Source organism: Emys orbicularis, chromosome 1 (genome assembly GCF_028017835.1).
Source record: "Emys orbicularis isolate rEmyOrb1 chromosome 1, rEmyOrb1.hap1, whole genome shotgun sequence".
NCBI classification, from domain to species: Eukaryota; Metazoa; Chordata; order Testudines; family Emydidae; genus Emys; species Emys orbicularis.
The window spans coordinates 61268595-61287380 of NC_088683.1; the positions used below are offsets into that span (position 1 = coordinate 61268595).

Below are 18786 nucleotides of genomic sequence, written 5' to 3' on the forward strand. Positions count from 1 at the left end.
GTTGATAATAGCCCAGTGGAGAAGCTGACCTATGTTCCCTATACTATTCTTAAAATGTGGGTGAGGGATCCAGCAGAATTGATGATAGCTCCCAAATCTGTAGAGACTTAACTGCACCCACTGTACATGTGTTTCTAAACACTTGAACTTGTATTTAAGTTATTATAGATGTCAGTGAAACTACATGAATTTACACTAACTGAAGTTATGGTCCCAAGTCTACCTATGTCTTTGTCAGGGTTCTCTCCCCACTCTGAACTCTGGGGTACAGATGTGGGGACCCGCATGAAAGACTCCCTAAGCTTATTTTTAGCAGCTTAGGTTAAAAACTTCCCCAAGGCACAAATTCCTTCCTTCCTTGCCCTTGGTATCACTGCCACCACCAAGTGATTTAAACATTTAGGGAGGGCCACTTGGAGCCCTACCTCCCCCAAAATATCCCCCCAAACCCCTACACCCCCTTTCCTGGGGAGGCTTGAGACTAATATCCTAACCAATTGATTATAAAGTGAGCACAGATCAACCCCCCTGGGTCTTTAGGACACTGAAAAACAATCAGGTTCTTAAAAAAAGTTTATTTAAAAAAAGATAAAAGAATCACCTCTGTAAAATCAGGATGAAAGATAACTTTACAGGGTAACAAAAAGATTTAAAACAGAGGATTTCCCACTAGGCAAAACTTTAAAGTTACCAAAAAAAAAAAAAAAAAAAAAAAAGAATAAACCTCCCTCTTAACCTAGGGAAAATCCACAAGCTAAAACAAAAGATAATCTAACCTATTTTCTTGCTATTACTTACTATTTTTGTAATATTAGATGTCATTTCAGTAGGAGCTGGATTACTTTTTGATCTCTCTCTTTGTCTCAGAGAGAACAACAACACAGAGCAAAAACTTTCAAATCTGTGGGGGAAGGTATCTTCTCCCCTTATTGTCCTTTTGGTCAGGTGCCAACCAGGTTACTTGAGCTTCTTAACCCTTTACAGATAAAGGAGGGATTTTATGCTACCCTTAGCTCTATGTTCATGACAGTCTTTGAAAAGCACCTAGTGCAAAAGGACCCAGATCTTGCTTGGGGGATTTGAATACTATAGTAATATTAATAACAATAAGGTCATCATGTGGAAATACTATCCCCATTGGCTAAAATATGAAAAACCTTAATTCTGACATTAAAACTAAGGAGGGAAGTAGCATTGCATTCCCTTTCTACCAAGGATTAGGGACCTATATGGTAAATAATCACAGGCTGAAAGATTATTTGTTCTGAAATGTTCAGTATGAAAAGAAAAAAAAAAAAAAGCAGCTGGCTTTGAGAGATTCTACTGTCAATACAGAAGAAGGAAGAGCACAAAGGTCTGCTATAGACAGGCCTTACTGCAACCACTTTAGCTGCAAGTGTAAAATGGCTAATTGAGCTGCTCCAGGCAACAGTAGAGTTTATTTGATTTATTTTACTGTGTGGTATATTATTACCTGCAGTACCTCGATTATCAGAGAAAGTGCTAAAACATTTCAACCTCTGTGAAAAGAGGTTTTGTTTAATGAAAGCTACAGGGTTGATAGTTGAAGGCTCTGTTCTGCATTAGGGACGCAAATCCTGAGTTTGGTGAAAACTAGTCCTAATTGTGAACGTCTGTGAAGGTTATTTTATTCATTTATTTTTGCTGAGGATTTAGTCTTTTGTCTGTTCCCATTTATCATCTAGAGATTCTTTAGAATGGTGGCCATTAACCCTGAAACAGGAAAACTGTAAAGGTCTGGTATTAACCAACTCTTATGGATGGAGACCGCAGTCATTTCCCTCAACCTCCCCTGTCCCCCCGCCCTGCTGCTGTCTCTATGCAAGCATGTACATGTGCATACACACACGCACACTTTCACTAGTGTTCGCACACTAGTTCCAATCTGGAGTAATTCCACTGAAGTCAGTGATTGTCTACACTGTTGATAAGTGGAGTTTTCAGTCAAGTTAAACTAGCTTGATTGAGTAACTTGATTGGATGAAAAAAAGCACCTTTGTTCCTACTCTAGACAAGGCCTAAATAACATAGTCTAGCCCTCGTTCTCTACTGAAATGATTTTTGGGAGCTGCTGGATTGTCTTCTGGAACATACTGCATCTCAGGGCTCATCTACACACAGTGTTGCAACAGTTTAAATTAAGAAGTGACTTTTAGAAAGAATAGAAAGAAGTTTAAGTTAAGCTGAAATAACTACTCTGAAACCAAAATAAGTGTCCACCTGGGGGTTTGTACCAGTTTAAGTAAAAAGGTGCAAATTCGTGTGTAGACTAGGTTTCAGTCAGCAACCAACTTTTTAGTGCTGCAAAGATGTTTGGTAACAACCTCGCTGCATGCAATCAAACTGAATTTATAAGTCTTATCCATTAAAAGGTGAAGACTAACAGGAAGATTAAATGGGAAAATATTTATTTCCTGTCAATGTAAATTACAAAGAAATACAAAAAATAAGATTGTACAGAAAAAAACTATATATCACACACATGAAAATATAATACAGGAATTTACAGTTATAATAATAATTTGTTTAAATTAGAGCTATTAAATAAGGACAGGAAAATATAATCTTCTTGCTTACAATATAAGACCTTTCCAGAAACTTCAGGATGCTATTTAAGTTCACATTTCCAGAAACAAATCTTTGAAGTGTTTATATTCCCTTTTTGTGATGGACCATTTTTATACCTTCATGTCAGTCCCACCTTCCAAAGATATTTATGTTAGGAATGTGGAAGGGAAAAAAAATCAGTCAACCAGATCTTACAAATGAACTGATACTCATACATGAACTTAGAAGAGAGAATCCCTTTAGCTATATATAAAATGATCCAATCATTTTTCACCAGAAAGGTGAAAAAAATTCTATGTGGTCTAAACCGTTCACCCATAAATGAAGTGTATGTTCTGCTTGCTTAGAAACTGACATTTACTAATGCCAGCTCTTACCACTTACACAGCTTGGAAAATATCAGCAGTTTTAAAATTTAAGACAGTAATTAGTTACCCCATCCTGCTCTTTTACATACACCTGGCAATAACATAACTTTCTATTATCAGTAAGGCCAGTTTTTACACAGGAAATACTTAGGGCCAACCTAGATCTCTCCCAGCCAACTGGCAAAGAGCCAGCTACAATTGCAGCCATTCCACTTCACTGAGGTGTACAAAGGGAGTGTAGAGGGGACTAGTGGTTTTAGCTATCAACATAGGCACATGCATTCTACACCCTCATAAGGGATAGTGGAGCAGTCATGCTTCCTCTCTGCATCCTCCAGAGTGTACTGGTGGGTGCCGTATGTCTGTACTGGCCACAGTGCAAAATTGCAGCTATGCCACAATATAGCCCTAAGACGAGCCTTAGTGAATTACAGTACAGTGATGCTATCATTAGGAGTCTTCAAAATGCAATTATTAAAAGAATCCATACTCAGGTGGCAATTGCTAAATAGGTATCACAGAAGTGTTTCCTGTTCTACTGGCCTCTAATTAGAATGTGCATGACTGGGGTTAAGGGGAGGGATGTTTGCCTTGTTTTCATCGTCCTGCTCAGTAAATGTCAGAAAATATGAAACTGTGTGGATTTTTTTCTCCCCACTTTGGATGTTTGTTTCTGTTTTGGGAGGCTGGAGGAAGGCTAAGTCCTAAAATGATCGGTGGTGGATGTAGCATCAGAACCTAAAAAGACTAATTCAGTAAAGCACATAAACACATTCTTAACATTCAGCTTGGCTGGTTTAGGGCCTTTGTTAATAACGGGGCTGTGACTAGGTATGGGGTGGGAAATAACTAGATGTACTTATTGTTAGTTACATGCTCAAGGTTTGATTAGACCAAGCCTTGTTAAGCTGTTCAAATTGTAGGGGAGTGGGGGTGAAAGGAGGCACAAACAAGCCTTTCCCACAAGGCTTGTACCCTGGCCACAGGGAGGGCAATAGGAATCTAATGCTGTTGCTGCTGCTAGGCTCCCAGAGGCAATGCTAGACTCATTTGGGGTCATGTGGCCTGTGTGGGAGTGGCTCATGCTGTGCTCTTTCAAAAGGTGGTGCACAGGCTGGAGCCTTTGTGGCAGTGGGAAGTCCACTGTGCATCAAAGGGATAATTTAGCTCGTTAATTGTGGTTGGCGATATTAATACAATATTAGGAAAAGAGAGATTGCGGCTAATGGACAATTCAGTCATGGATTCAGCTGGGCAACTCTGGAACTTATTCATCACTTGATCGGGGGTATTGGCGTTAGTGTGGTATAATCATAACTCCTCAATCTGGGCATTTTGCTATCTCCAGAGATTGTATGTTGGGACTTACTTGTATACACAAGAGGATAGTTTCCTTGTTTATGCAAGGGGATCATACTCCATTGCATATTGGGTCCCCTCAGATGCAGGGTGGCTCGTTGTGTTGAGTGAGCATTGGAGCAACTATGTAGATAGTTCATGATCTGTGATAGGCAGGCTGGGTTTGCAGGTGTGGTGCTATTGTTGTATTGTAAGTATTAAACTAAATTGAAGTGATAGGATTTCTTTAAAAATTTTCTTCCTATTAAAGCTGCAACCATTTAACTAACTCCAAGGTTGTGAGATGTGGAAATAATAGGCCTCGCCCAGAATGTTAATATTGCTGCATTGTTAGGAAAGATTCTTAATCCAGTTTCTTAGATGTATAATCGCACAACTGAGCATTTTAAAGCAGGGACTAATATATGAACACTTAACATTTACAACAAACATCTGATGCTTAGAACTATATTCGCTCTCTGTTACAGCAGGTTGACAGCTTGGGTCTTACTCTGCAAATTCTTATGCCCCGCAGTGAGATATAAGCCCTCCAGGAGTAAGGGTGCAGGGTCAGTTTCCCCTTTACTAAAACATGGCTTTAAAGTACATATAGTTAATTCAGCATATTGTATAAGTGCAAGCATTGTGTTATGAACAGGCAAGTGAGCGCACACAGTCAAACATTGCTTTAGATATTCAGCTATTTGGATGGACAGTGGTAGCAATTTGTTTTGCTTTTCAATCTATTTTGGATTTGACTCGATTAGCACTTTTATAAAAATTCACACGCACTCCCATGCTAGTAACCTAAGCAAATTAAACCTATATTTTAAGGTACAATTTGTATGTGCAACACCATATCCAATAAGTACAGCCTTTTCTAGCAATACTCAGTTAACAAAAATAGGCCAAATACATACAAATCAGATACTCTTTACCTCTGGCTTTCCCCTTCTGTCTTACCATTTTGTATTCAATCCTCTGTTTCAGTCACTTTGCTCCTTCTTGTACAGTACAGAATATGTCCATGCACATATGGCAAATCATGTGGCTTATTTCAATCTTCTTTCTAATCAAAAAATCCTCAAGCAAGAGACAGATTCTTAAAGGGCACATCTTCCTCTCATAAAGGTCAATGACAAATCTACCGTTGATTTCAGTGGAAACAAGATTGGTCCCATAATTATTTACTAACAGATACTATATGTAGGGCTACTGATTTTGTTTTAAAGTATATAGCTAAAGTATTACAAAATACTGATATGTATATGGAAAGGACGCTAAAAGCCTTATATCTTAGATATGAGCAGTTATTTAATATATGTTGTTCAAAGTAAAAAACTGGATCTTTTATACCTACATCCCCATTATTCAGTCTCTACAAAAGAATTTAAATAATCATGTATCTGATTTTGGTTTCATGTGTTGAAGGAAGCAAACATTCTAATGATTCCAAACAGCTGTCCAATTCCTCCTCTTTTCCTCCTACATTGTGTACATCACAGCAACATTGTTTCATGGTTTAATTTGTTTTCTAGATAGGTGGCTGTCAAACAACTAGATACATCCTGATTTTTTTTCATAGCAAATTAGTTGTTATATTTTTGACTATCACAGGCCAAAATTCAGTCTAGTGTAAGCAGGTGCCATTCCATGGAAGCCACAAAAGTAGTAAATTATTATTAAAATTAGAATCAACGGAACAAAGTTCAAACACTTACATAATTTAGCCCCTTGACTCTAACTTTGATAATTCTCTCGTATGTAGTGTACTCTTTGGAGATTCAGTGGGCAAGGGTCTATCAAACTTACATTGTATAGTACCTTAACTCTGAAGAGACCTGTTGATTTCAATGAGACTCCTCGGAGTTAGGTACTACTCAGGGTGAGTAAGGGTGGCAAAGTCTACCCCAATGGAAATGTAAGTAAACTAGAAAAGAATGAAAATAGTTAAAGCCCTGTGTACGTTTTTATAATATTATTTTAAGGACTACAATACAGTGTGCTACCTAGTAATTAACTCTAAATTGTTTTGGGAAACAAGCTATAGGAAAGACACAAGGTTCAAAATAAGGGCCCTATCCTGTGAGCTGCTGACTAACGCTGTGTCTACACTGCCATGCCAGAGTATGATTGCAGCTCATGTAGACATAACCAAGCTAGCTTTAATCTAGCTAACTCTGGTATCAGAGCCGTGACCCTGGGTAATTACTCATGTAGTTAACCCATGCTGAAGCGTATGTGGAAAACTAGCTCAGATATATCTACACAAGCTACAGTCATGCTCCATGATTGCAGTGTAGACGTGCCCAGTAAGTTGAGGGTATACTGCCCCTCAGAGGATTGGGCCCAAAAGTTATAGTTGATTCTCTAATGACAATCTTTAAAAGCAAATTTTACGAGAACACTAACATTTTGTGCCTTTGAAAGGACAAAGCAAAATGCAACCCAAAATTAGAAAAAGGGAGGGAAAAAAACCCTCCGCTAAACATTGGGCCCGGACTTGCTCTCATTGATGTCAATGGAAGTTTTGTTACTGAACTCAAAGTGTGTTGAACTGCTTGAGTAAAGAAGGCAGGATCCCAAACATGCAATACATGATTGGACAAATCTGCTCACCTTACTTTCATGAGCAATCCCATGGATTTAATTATAAGAAAAGTGAGGAGGATTTCCCCCCTCCCCATTTAGTCAAATGTTTCATGTGGTAAGAGGTAAACAGATTTTCTGTGCCTGGCCATAAACATTTACTATACAAAATGATTAAGATAACATACAAACGCTCTGGAATATTCTGGTTTGTGTAACTTCATTTATTCCTCTACAAACTGAATGCTTAGAGGATGGAAAGAGGTTTGCTAAGGGCTGTTTGGAGGCATGCTGACTGCAGTTCTGTTCCCTGATATTCAAATTTACACCTAGCTCCATATATTTAAGATACTGATTCTTATAAGCACACAGATTGAAAAGACAGTATCATCTACAGCAAACATGTTCTCCCCACAACTGATATCTAGAAAACACATAGCAAAGTGTCCCCCACCTTCACGTTAACACTTTGGGTAAGTCTTCGCTGCAAAGTTAACTCGGATGATGCCCGCCCAGGTCTGAAGCGCCAGGTTAGCCTAGCCCAGGTGTGAGCAGCCACCCTCCAAAGCCATGCCTGAATTACTGGGTCCATCTACACTGCAGTGAGGTAGTGAGTCTCAGAGCCCAGGTCAACTGACTTGGGCTTGCAGGGCTCAGGCTATGAGGCTAAAAATACAGCGTAAACATTCCAGGGAGAGGGGGAGGGCCTTAGGGCCCAGGCTGCAGCTTTAGTGGGAGCATCTACACTGTTTGTACACTGTTATTTTTAGCCCCATAGCACAAGCCCAAGTCAGCTGACCAGATCTCTGAGACTCACTGCCGTGGGGGGTTTTCTGCAGTGTAGACATACCCTGTTTCCTCACTGTTGGTGCACTCACCTGTGTGTGTCACTAGGATGGCCATGGGCATATCCCATGTGTGCTGCAGTAAGCTGAGCTGCTTTATGATTCTTTCCCAGCCCTTCTGCACATTGAGGGGAATTGTGGGAAGGCATTAATAGACTACCAGCACTCGGGTGGGGATTTAGCCTGAGTCCTCAATGCAAAGTGGGTGAGTTACTAGCCTCAGTGAAAGCAGCACTTGCCCTTGAGCCTACAGCCCCAGACAAGCCAGCTAGCCTGGGCTGACGGCACCTCTAGACTCAGGTGAGAGGTTTTTGAGTGTAGACAGGAGGGGGATTGGGGCAACACCCAGGTAAGAGCCTGAGTTAATTCTACAGTGAAGATATACCCTTTGCTAACCGTGCCGTTGTTGCATGTTATCCCAATCACAGAAAGAGTAGGTGGACCTGTTCTTGAAGACTACAGACAATGAATTTTTTGCCACATTTTATTATTTTTTTCCAGATGGTTGCTACAGGCAGGGGTGGTGTTGAGAGATTTAACTGCACACTAGAAAGCAAACTAAGATGATGGCATGAAAGGTGTATCTGAGAACACCGAGTTGACGGAATCAGAGTCAGATTTTGCTCGGGTAGTTTTCAAGATGCTCTCTGCTATGACAGTTTCTTTGGGAAACAGTCTCACTTTCCCATTCTGCCCCTGTTTTGGCTCGTTCACAGGCTCAAGGAACACCACTCTCTTACCACTGCTGGATTTCTTCTCATTGGCTGGAGGATCCTGAGATGGAGTGGAGTTTAGGATGGATGAATGGGCACTGCTTTGGGGCAGCTTCCTTTTTCTTCTTCTTGTCTTACACTGACAAGGACATGGAGTCAGATAGAGATAAAGCAGTACCAAAATAATACTGGCTACACAGGCAGCAAGGGTGGTGAAAGCAGTGTTAAATGCTTCATGAGCATGGGATCTGTTCACTGTGAAATTGCTTACATTAATTCTAACCTCTATGGTTTCATTTAACAGTCTTCTTTTATTTATTGCAATGCATGAATACAGCCCAGAATCCTCTAGCTGGGGATCCATTATCTCTAGACTCCCATTGTGAAACACCTTAAAATTGTCAGTGTCCTTATCTGGCTCCAGTAATCTATTGTCTGGGCTAACCCAGATGAAATATGTTCCTGCATCACTAATTTTGCTGTCACAGTGTACAATCAGCCTTTCTCCAATTTGGGCCTCATGAATAAACCCAAAGGCATGGAATGACACATTGATGGTGCTTTCGGAGCAATTCAGAAAGTTGTCGTGCAATAAAGGCAGTTTATTGGAACCTTTGGGATCAGATCGTAATACACAGGCATACTCATTTTTGAAATCCACAACTGAGTTGAAGTGTCTGTGATACCAATAAATTAGCATGGAGTATAGAGTACAGTCACAGTAAAAAGGGTTACCATGAAGATAAATTCCACTGAGTTGTTTAGCCGGCACTAAACTTATGCGTTGAATGGGTACTGACTGGATGTGGTTATAGGAAATGTCTAATAATACAAGTTCTGTAAGTTTGTGTTTTCCAATATACAAGTCCAGTGGGAAGTGTGACAGTGAGTTACAACATAAGTACAGCTTCTGCAATTTGTATAATCCTCCAAAGGCAGCAGAATCAATCTGTGTTATCTGATTGTTGTAAAGCAAGAGAACTTCCAGTACTCTCAGCTCTTGAAATAAAGGGCTTCCCAGTGTCTTCAGGTTGTTGGATGACAAGTCTAGGTACTTTAAATTTGGAGTTGTGGAAAAGCTTCCAGTGATAATACTGCTAATACTATTATGATTGATTATTAAAGTATTCAATTTGTCAAAAAGCACTGGGACCCATTCAGGTTCCAAAAATGCAATTCTGTTATAACTCAGATCCAGTCTTTTTATGAATTTGAAGAGAGTTCCTGGCACCCTAGAGAGGTTCTTATTGGTGCAGCTTACAATGTCACTAGCACAGATGCAGGCTGTAGGACACAAGCCAGAGGCACTGCCACATACACTTATTGTAAAGACCAAAAGGCATAGCAGTCCTTTGCCGTTCAGTTTAAGAACACCAAGTCGAGTAGAAATTGTCTGGCAGCTTAAAGACATTATGGCTCTCTCTTAGCCGTCTCCCAGTTCTCCTTGCCACAGATTATACATGTAGTTAGCCTTGCACTAATCTCTGTTAAAAGAGGAATACAGAAGTACAGAATGTTAACACATAATGTTCACACCCCATTTGGTTTCCTATGCAGACCTTCTGAACAAATGCAGCATTTTTAGTGACTGAATCACTTCCATTTCACGTTTAGTTTTCAAATCCATTATTTCCTAGGCCATGATTATCCACTTTTTTTTTTGCATCCGTTATATTTTGAACCCACCTGCAAATTCTCATATTACAGACCTATCATTTTTTGCTCTCCCTTCAAAAAATACTACCTGTTCTCAGCCTCCTAGCTCAGTACGTGCAATTTCTGACAGTTGAGAGAGAATATTATAAGAAATGGCAAGATAAGTATGCAATTTCTGAAGGATTTCACTGTCATCCATGTTCCCAGTCCTGGTCCAGGGATGCAGCTTCTGACGCAAGAAAAAGAAATGGCTTGCTCCATACCAGTGCTCTTCTTTTCTCTAGTGGGGAGCAGTTTTTGATGGGTGTTTCTTCCCAATCAGGAAATGTTACCCACTTCCAAACCAATAATGTTCTAATCCACTATTTAGTTTTAAATGTCAAGAGAATTCCATTTGTTGTTGTTTTAATAAATTACTGCACACAGTGCAGGGAGCAACACTTGTAGTTAAGATTGCCCAATAGTTTTCATGATAAGAACCTATTTTCTGTTTGCCACACTAACCGTTCAGGCTGAAATGTTCAATGTGAGGTATCTGCCTCAGGTTGTATTTTTTTGAGTTTCAGCTAAAATGGTTCAGCTGTTTCTCAGAATTTGGTTAGGAGAAAAATAAGATGTTTTGCTCTTGTTAAAAAAAACTGACTACTATTTGATTGCGATGTTCTAGAGCCTCCATGCTTTGGAGCAGAAACTTGAAATTTAGCAGGGAGGTCACCCTACTGCCAGGAATGTGCCTTACGCCATCTCCACGAAAACACACCCAAATTTGGCCAAATTGTAACCCCTGAAAAAAATCTCAATTTGCACATGCTCAGTAGAGATGTGTAGAGGTTAGCAGCTAAATTATTCCAAGATTCCATCTGCATTGAGCATACTGCTTCCTCTCACAGCTGGGAACTGGACTGCCTGTACACTGTCCCCACAGAACGACTCCATCTCTGGCAGCAGGATCTGAGCAACTGCTGCTGCAGGCCACAAGAACTGAGAGCAGAGAGACTGTCCCTCCTGTGCTCTCAGTGCTCCCCCTTCTGGCACCCCTGCAGCCTGGAGGCAAAGGAGGAAGCTGCCTGACTTGAAGGCTGAGGGATAAGGAAGGAAGGGGAGATGAGGGGGGGAAAAGATGCCGAGCAGGGGGACAGAAGCTCAGGGGGAAGAGGAATAGGAACCTGATGGGGTGGGAGGGTTAGAAACAGGAGTGGGAGGAGGGGCAGAAGATGGAAGGGAATAATAGGAATAGTGAAAGGGATAAGGTTTGGAGCAGAGAGAGGAGCCATGGCAGGGAGGGAGAAAGAGGTTAGGAGTGGGAGGAAATATGGGCAGGAGCAGGGGACACAAGTCAAGCCCTTAAAAGCTAGGAAGTGCCAGAAGTAACATTGCCTGTGCAATCTTAATTTAGCCACTTTGTGCATATGCATTATGATACAGTGTTTAATTACATGATCACATCTTACTTTTTTTTCACAAGACCCCCACCTTACACGAGATGGAGTGAGTGAATCAGGGTTGTGCAGGGAAGGAGGCTGTTGTCTGCCGGAGCCCTGCCTCCTTTGTTGCCGAAGTTGGCAGGTGTGTAGTGAATGAGGCATGGGATGGCAGGAAGAGAAAAGAAGGCCTCATTGTTAAGGCACTTAAATGTTGTCCTGGAAAATGAGATTCTATCCTTGTCTCTGCCACAGAGTACCAATGATGTCAGGCAAGTTATGTAAACTAAAATTTGTATAGGTGACCACTGTGTGTTCCTCATTTTCTGGATACCAAGATGGGGTCTGATTTGCAGGAGTGCTGAGTACTAAGAACTGCACTGAGGTCAATGGCAGCTCTGCTCTAGACATATAAACTACTACAGAATACTGAGTACTCTGAAAAACCAGGCCTCAGGTTTCTCAAATTGGACACCCAACATCAGTGGACACTTTTGACACTACCTCAGTCCCCTATATGTAAAATGGAGATGATAATACAACCCTCACCTCAGAGGGGTGTTGTGAAGATCAATTCACCAGTCTTTGTAAAGAACTATGATACCATAACCAGAGCACCATACAAAAGCCCATGAGGAAATAAATGATTTTGTATTCAGTACAGGGTTTGGATGGTTGTGGAGTAAATAATGCATGAGACCACACATTGAATGATGAGGATAAAAAGAAATATTCAGCAGCTGCTCATTCAGTGAGCACCATCCATAATGTGCATCATAGGAATCAGGGATGCCGCAGAAAAATAGTATGTGATCATGTAATTAAAGACCGTAAGGCTGCAATGGATTGCATTTCCTAACTTTTCAGTGGTTGGTTTTGCAACCTTTGCAGTCTTAACACTCTTTTCACATAGTGGGTTTTTTTAGTGTAATACCATTGGAGAATTTAAAAATAATTCCCATCTGAACTATAACTGGAATCCCTAAGATATTCTAAATTGGATGCAATTAATTCTGTTTTGGAAGGGTGAACAATAAGATACATAGGCTTCTATGTATGCTTCCATCCCTATCCACTGCTATTTCACCAGACAATTTTAATTTCAGTGCTAAGATATTTTATAAGGGATATTGCTACGTGGGAAATATTATTAGCTAATATTTGTCATTGACAATAGAATATTTTGGTAATGTACACATAACTGCTTCACAATAAAGTTGGATATGTAATTTAGTAGGAAACATTTAACAAAATATGATTTATGGTAAAAAATGAAGAATGCATGTGGACTTGCATTAGAGGATAACAATATGTGGTGTTAAGTGTCTTGTGTTTATATTTTGAGTTTATTGATTTAAAATTATAGTATTTATAGAGAGAAGGTGGCTGTGTCTTGATGAAATACACATTTCTGTATACTTGATAGGAATTATGGGCCAGATTCTCAGGTGGCACAAACAGTCCCTTTGATTTCAATGGAGCTATTTACAGCGGCTGGGGATCTGGCGCAGTCTTAGAGTTTTGGTCTGGTTTTTAGAGGTAATGGGTGCTCAGCACCTCTGAAGATCAGGCCATGTATGTCATCAGTGTAAGATTTAAGATGTCCTCAACTAGTTAATGGCACAAACCTTGACACCACTTTATGTCCTCATATCAATGTCTCCATGTCTTCTTCTCTGCTTCCTCCCATGCCTAGAAAAATCTCTCCAATTTGCACACCACCTCTCTTGGCTCACTCAAGTCCTCCTTAAAAACTCACTTTTACCACAAAGAAGTGAATTATTTAAAATTAAACGTAAATGTCTGTTCACTAAAAAGTGTGCACAAAGTGAGCTGCCACATATCTCAAACTTCTCCTCACCTCATCTGTATTCTCCCTCCTTAAAACATGATTGTCTAGACAAATAAGTAGGCAGCTGGCATGCTATAGCTGCTGCTTTAAATGTTTGCCAGAATTGTTGGATTGTCTCCATATGCTCCCCATCTGTTTGCTGCATTCACCTGTTGTCTCTTGTTTTACACTTTGACTGTAACCTCTTCAGGGCAGGTTACATGTTATGTACAAATACATGTTGTTATGTATGTGTACAGTGCCCCATACAGTAGGGCTCTGATCTGTGACTGGGGTCCCAAGGTGCTAACCACAGCACAAGTAATAATAATAAATCCTAGATTGAAAAATCTAGGCAGGGGGATTGTGTCTACCTAGCTGTTGTGTGAAGAGCTGAGCGCAACTTTGGGCATGGTACAAACAATAATATTGCTCATTCCCTTGCTTGTAAGTGCTTGTGTTTTGTTAGTGATGGGATGAGGAACCATGTTAGAACTTCGTAATTCTAACTGGTCAGGAAACCAAGTTTTCTAATGGGTTTTTTTTCCCTTCTTTTTGAAAACTGATATAAATAAATGAAGATTTAGGATAACATTTTCAAAAGCACCTAAGTAACTTAGGAGGCAAGTCCTATTTTTCAAAATCAAATTTAAAATCAGTAGGCTGTGAAGTCATTTAGGTGCTTTTGAAGATTTGTATATCTAGTCTTATATATTAAATACATTTGATTATAAGCTCTTTGGGGCAGGTACTGCATCTTCCTATGTATTTGTACAGCACCTAGCACAATGGGACTCTAATTATGACTGGAATGTTTAGCATTACTGTAATTCTAAATAAATAATTACACACACAAAAATTAAATGCGAGGGCCATTATTATGTTTGCAGAGTTAAGCACTCAAAAGTTAGAAAATGCCAGAATTCAAGTTGCCTCTGCCAGTCCCAGTCTTTCCTCCCCTCCTGCTCCCAGTTCTGTTCTTCTTGCCCACCACTCCCAGTTCCATTCCCTTGTCCCCAGTCTCCTTGCCCACCCCATCCCAGTTCCACCCCTCCTGGCTCCTCACCTTATCTGTCTCTCTCTCTCCCACCCCACCACTGGTCTCCAATCATCCCCTGTCCCCCACCCATGTTCCCTTTCCTTACTGGCTCCCAGTCCCAGTCTCCCTCCCCTGGCACCTCATCTGAGTGTGACTCCCAATCTAATCCCACCTGTACCAGTAATTAAGCATAATAGTAACTGAAATGAAATGCTGCTGGGAAGGCAAAAGTATTAACATTAGCATCTTCCTTGTATTCCTTTTTGGATTAAATTTAACAAGCCTTTTCTCACACACAAGGTATAATGATTTGATTATTGAAAATATACAAGTATTATTTTAAAATAAACCTACTTATATGAAGTACAAATATTCTTTTAAAATCCTAAATTTAGGGATCCTGCATGTGCATAGTGTTAGAGCCATCAATTAGGAATAGTCCATTTAGATGAACAAAAATATTTAAGACCCAGTTTTTGTAAAGGTTCCACATTGGCCCTCTTGAGGAATCAAGCCCCAAATACTTTGATTAATCTTGGAAAATTGATCATTCTCTATGGAGGGCTCCAGCCCTGTGTAATGTCACATACACTTGCATTCATGGGGGATATTGGTCATGGGGAAACTTCTGGGGTTTCTGCCAGGAGCCTCATAGCTCCGTTTTTTCCAGTTCCATGCTTTTGCTCTGCCTTTGATGGAGCACTGCAGGTAACATTTTTTGTTTTTTTGTTTCTTTCAAACTGATTATGTTAGGATTTTTTTTTTAAACAAGACTGTTTTGGAATATTTAACCTTTTGGGGTGGGAAAGACACTAACTGACTCAGATCTCCAGTGAGCAGCTGCACTCAGCAGCTCTGATAGAGCAGAGCTAGATTATCCAGGCATCGTGTGCACCTGGACGAGTGACATGATGGGGAGATGAGGGGACACTGTTACTGAACTACAGAATGGCTGAGGCCTACTGGGCTACATGCTTGAACAGGATTGAGCTGCACTTGCAGGACCCATTGGGGTGGTAAAAATAGCTTTACATCAAGCTGATCCTGGGGTCAGTTTGGTGACCGGTTCGGTTCCTAGTGCAGCCTCAAGCCGGCATCTAGCTGCCGTGACCCTCAAGATGTGGTGGTGGAGAGTCAGCTTTAGCAATAGTGACACTAAGCAGACTTAAGCTTGGTCTTCACTGCTAAAAAAAAAAAAAAAAAAAAAAAAAAAAGCTTGGGTAACTAACATGTGTGAGCTATCCCACTGTGGGACAATGGAGACAAAGCAGTTTAGTTCTACCTCAGCTGGCGAGGTGAGCACCAGTTTACCTGTCTCCACTGTGTTTTTACAGAGGGATAGCTCACATGCATTAGTTACTCCATGGTACAAATGCTGTTTTAGTGAAGACAAGGCTTTAGTGGGGCTGAAGACCTGACCCATCGAGACAGCCACCTCACAGACCTCATTGGAGTTAGACTAGGGATGAATTTGGCCCAATAGTCTTACCCAGAGTGCCGCCTCATGCATAGCAACACATCACAAAGGGACTAAGTAAAGCCATCTTTTCTCCATCTGTATGCATAGTGCTTGGGGTGTCATTTAAGACTGAGAGTTTCCCCGAGACATGTTTTTTCTACTAAAGATAGCTCATTTGGCTTACATGAGCTAACTGCCTGAGAGATGGGTGAACAAAAGGGTGGGGGTGCCAGAGAACCTGGATTGGGTTAGATACAGAAACACCAGCAATATCATGTATAGGAAGTCAATCTCTGCAGCTCTTCTCAGTTTATATGGGTGCAAAAAATGCTGATGCCCAAGGCTCTCTGTAGTACAGACCCTGCTACTATGGCCTTAATTGCCAAGCAGATCATCAGATTAATGGAAACCTGCCTTTCCCCATGGGAAACTGCAGCCCACTGGTAGTGGTGTCAGATTTCGGTCAGTCTCCAAGCAGTGACATTTTCTGCAAAATATAGCCCAGTTTAGGATTCTCAGTGTCTCCACAGGCCTTTCTGATCATTTAAACTAAACTTTAGGGGAAATGTTCACTTATTATTCAAACATTTGTTTTTAACTTTTTTTTTTTAAACTGCAGCGCTCTTTTATGTGGTGTCTCCTTAACATCCTCCTAACAGCTAAACTTTACAATGTAACCAAGCTCTAAAGTTGCTCTGGGGAAGGGGCAGTATCAGGACTGAGTGGGGTGATTTGAACTGACAGGATCTCCTGCTCAGTAACAGGCTTAGCTCACAATATGAAAAATGCATAGATTACTGATTCTCAAAATAGCATTGTTTAATTTCCTTGTTAGCTGTCACTTCTGTTACTTAAAGGTCAAAGCATAGTTAAATATTTCTTTTAGGAGGGATTTTAAATCATTTACTGTAGAGGGGTTTAAAAAATGGTTACCCCCATGCACATACTCAAAGTTTTAGAATTAACAAATTCCCCATGGCATATAAAGAGGTGGTGGCTTTAAATCTCACTGAAGAGTTAGGAGTGATTACCACAGTTTAGGTTTAGGAAGACCCTTAATGTTGAACTTTTTCACTCCCGGGGGAACCCCCTCTTTCTCCTTGTCTATCTTTCCCCCTCCCTTAGGGAAGACTATTTTTCTCACTATGCAGTGATGCTCAAATTTACCACAGTCTAAGGTCTCTCTCCCTTCCTTTCCCTTCATCTCTCCTCATTTTTGCGTCTCTGTCCCTTCCTCTCCGCTTCTTTTCTCCCCTTTCTCTGTATCTCCCCACCTCTGCCCCCCTCCGTTCAGAGCCCTGGCTTTGCTCGGGGCAAGGATTCGGCTGGCAGGGAAGGGCGCCTTCCTTGTTATCGGGCGGGCTCACGGCTCTGGGGCGTGCTCCTGAAGAGGGAGCGAACCCAGGCGCTGCTCCGGGGCTGCCTGCTAGCTCCAGCCATGCCCAGCAGGAGCAATGCATCCGGATCGACGGGTTTTGCCGTCGCCTTCATGCCTCTGCCCGTAGAACCCGCCCGGTGCCGGGGCACGGCCAGGGCCCGAGAGTTCCCATTTACCCTGCCACAAAGGGCGTCTGGAGAGGTCCGCCAGAGGCTGCACTTGGCAGGGTAGGAGTCGGATTACCTGGGGGTCCAGGCAGCCTCCTGGGGAGGAGCAGCAGCCGCTCGTTCATCGCAGGGGGCAGGGCGGAGCCGGAGGCGTAGGGAGCGCTGGCCCTTGCCCTGCGGCGGCGTCCAGCCCTGCATGCTCTTTGCCCCGAGCCTGCTCCAACTTTGAGGACGGGCGGAGCCGGGCGCTCTGGCCGCACAGCGAGTCCCTCTTCGCTTCGCAGCGGGCGCCTGCCTTCATCTGCACCGCAGGGACAAACAAATGCGGAGCCAGCCGCCGCCTCCGCCCCCCGGCAGCGGGATTGGTTAGAGCAGCGGGGGGAGGGACCTGCCCCACCGCGGGTAGCCAGTGGCCAGGAAGAGGTCGGGGAGAGGGACGCGGGGTGCCCGCGGTAGCCACGAGGCTGTGGCTGAAGTGGCAGCGAGGAGTTCAGCGCTGCTGCGGTGATGGGGTTTTTATTCTCTCTTCCCCGCCTCCCTTATCCCGGACCCGATCCTGAGCCCGATCCCACTGAAGTCAGTAGCACAGCTGCGAATCGGGCCCTTGGTTTCTACTGGAGGAGGGGCAGCTCCTCCTCCTTTGAGCCGCGAGGGGGGCTGTGGTATAGCGGGGCGGGGACAGGCGTCAGGGGACGGGAGTAGTCGGAGCTCCCGGCAGGGATTTCACAGGGGAGAGCCGGGGACGTTCCCAGTGCGGAGCGAAGTTGCACCTGAACAGATGAAGGCACGTGTCTGTCTGTCAAGTGAGCGGAGCTCAGCGAGCCTGGGGGCGGAGTGGGGCGTGGGGTGGCTCCTGGCCACATGGGCTTGGAACAGGAGTGCTGAGGCTAGCGCCCCCATTAAGGGTGTGTTGGGAAAGGGAATGAATGGGGCAGTTTAAACACGGACAGCGGCCCGATCCTGCAGCCCACGGCTCCGCTGAATAAACTAGTCCCGGGAGCAGGCATTGCAGCACCGCGCTAGCATAGACACACGCGGAGGGGGGCGTCGCAGCTCCCTCCTCTCCTGCTGTCTCGCTAGATGCAGATACGCCGGGACCGGGGTCCTCTCGTTCCCTGGGTACATGTGGTCACGACGGTAAAAATCCCCGAGTCAGCCGGAGCTCCGCTGCTGCTAGCTGCACTAGGGGATGGGGATCGGGCTGGGGCGCGTTTCTCTCTCGCTGAGGCAGCGGCTTTCAGTACACAAAGCACCAAGGAGGAAACACGAAAAGGGCAGCTGCCTGCCTTAATGCAGCTGCATCATGTTGGCCACGGTTGATCTCCTCGCCAGCCCCTCTCAGCCTACCCCCTGGGCACAGGCAGGGGCTTCCCCAGACTCCGGGGATAAGTTC

General features: G+C 42.8%; 1 protein-coding gene across 1 annotated transcript; it reads right to left on the reverse strand.

Annotated features, from left to right (window-relative positions):
* Positions 1–8287: 8287 nt before the first annotated feature.
* Positions 8288–9853, reverse strand: AMIGO2 (adhesion molecule with Ig like domain 2). The gene has a single exon (XM_065397527.1). It carries the CDS (start codon positions 9851–9853, stop codon positions 8288–8290), a length of 1566 nt encoding a protein of 521 aa, XP_065253599.1.
* Positions 9854–18786: the final 8933 nt, after the last annotated feature.

What these genes read in the sequence shown, in the direction of transcription:
- AMIGO2 (XM_065397527.1), bottom strand. Translation starts at nt 9,853, where the DNA reads ATGTCTTTAAGCTGCCAGACAATTTCTACTCGACTTGGTGTTCTTAAA.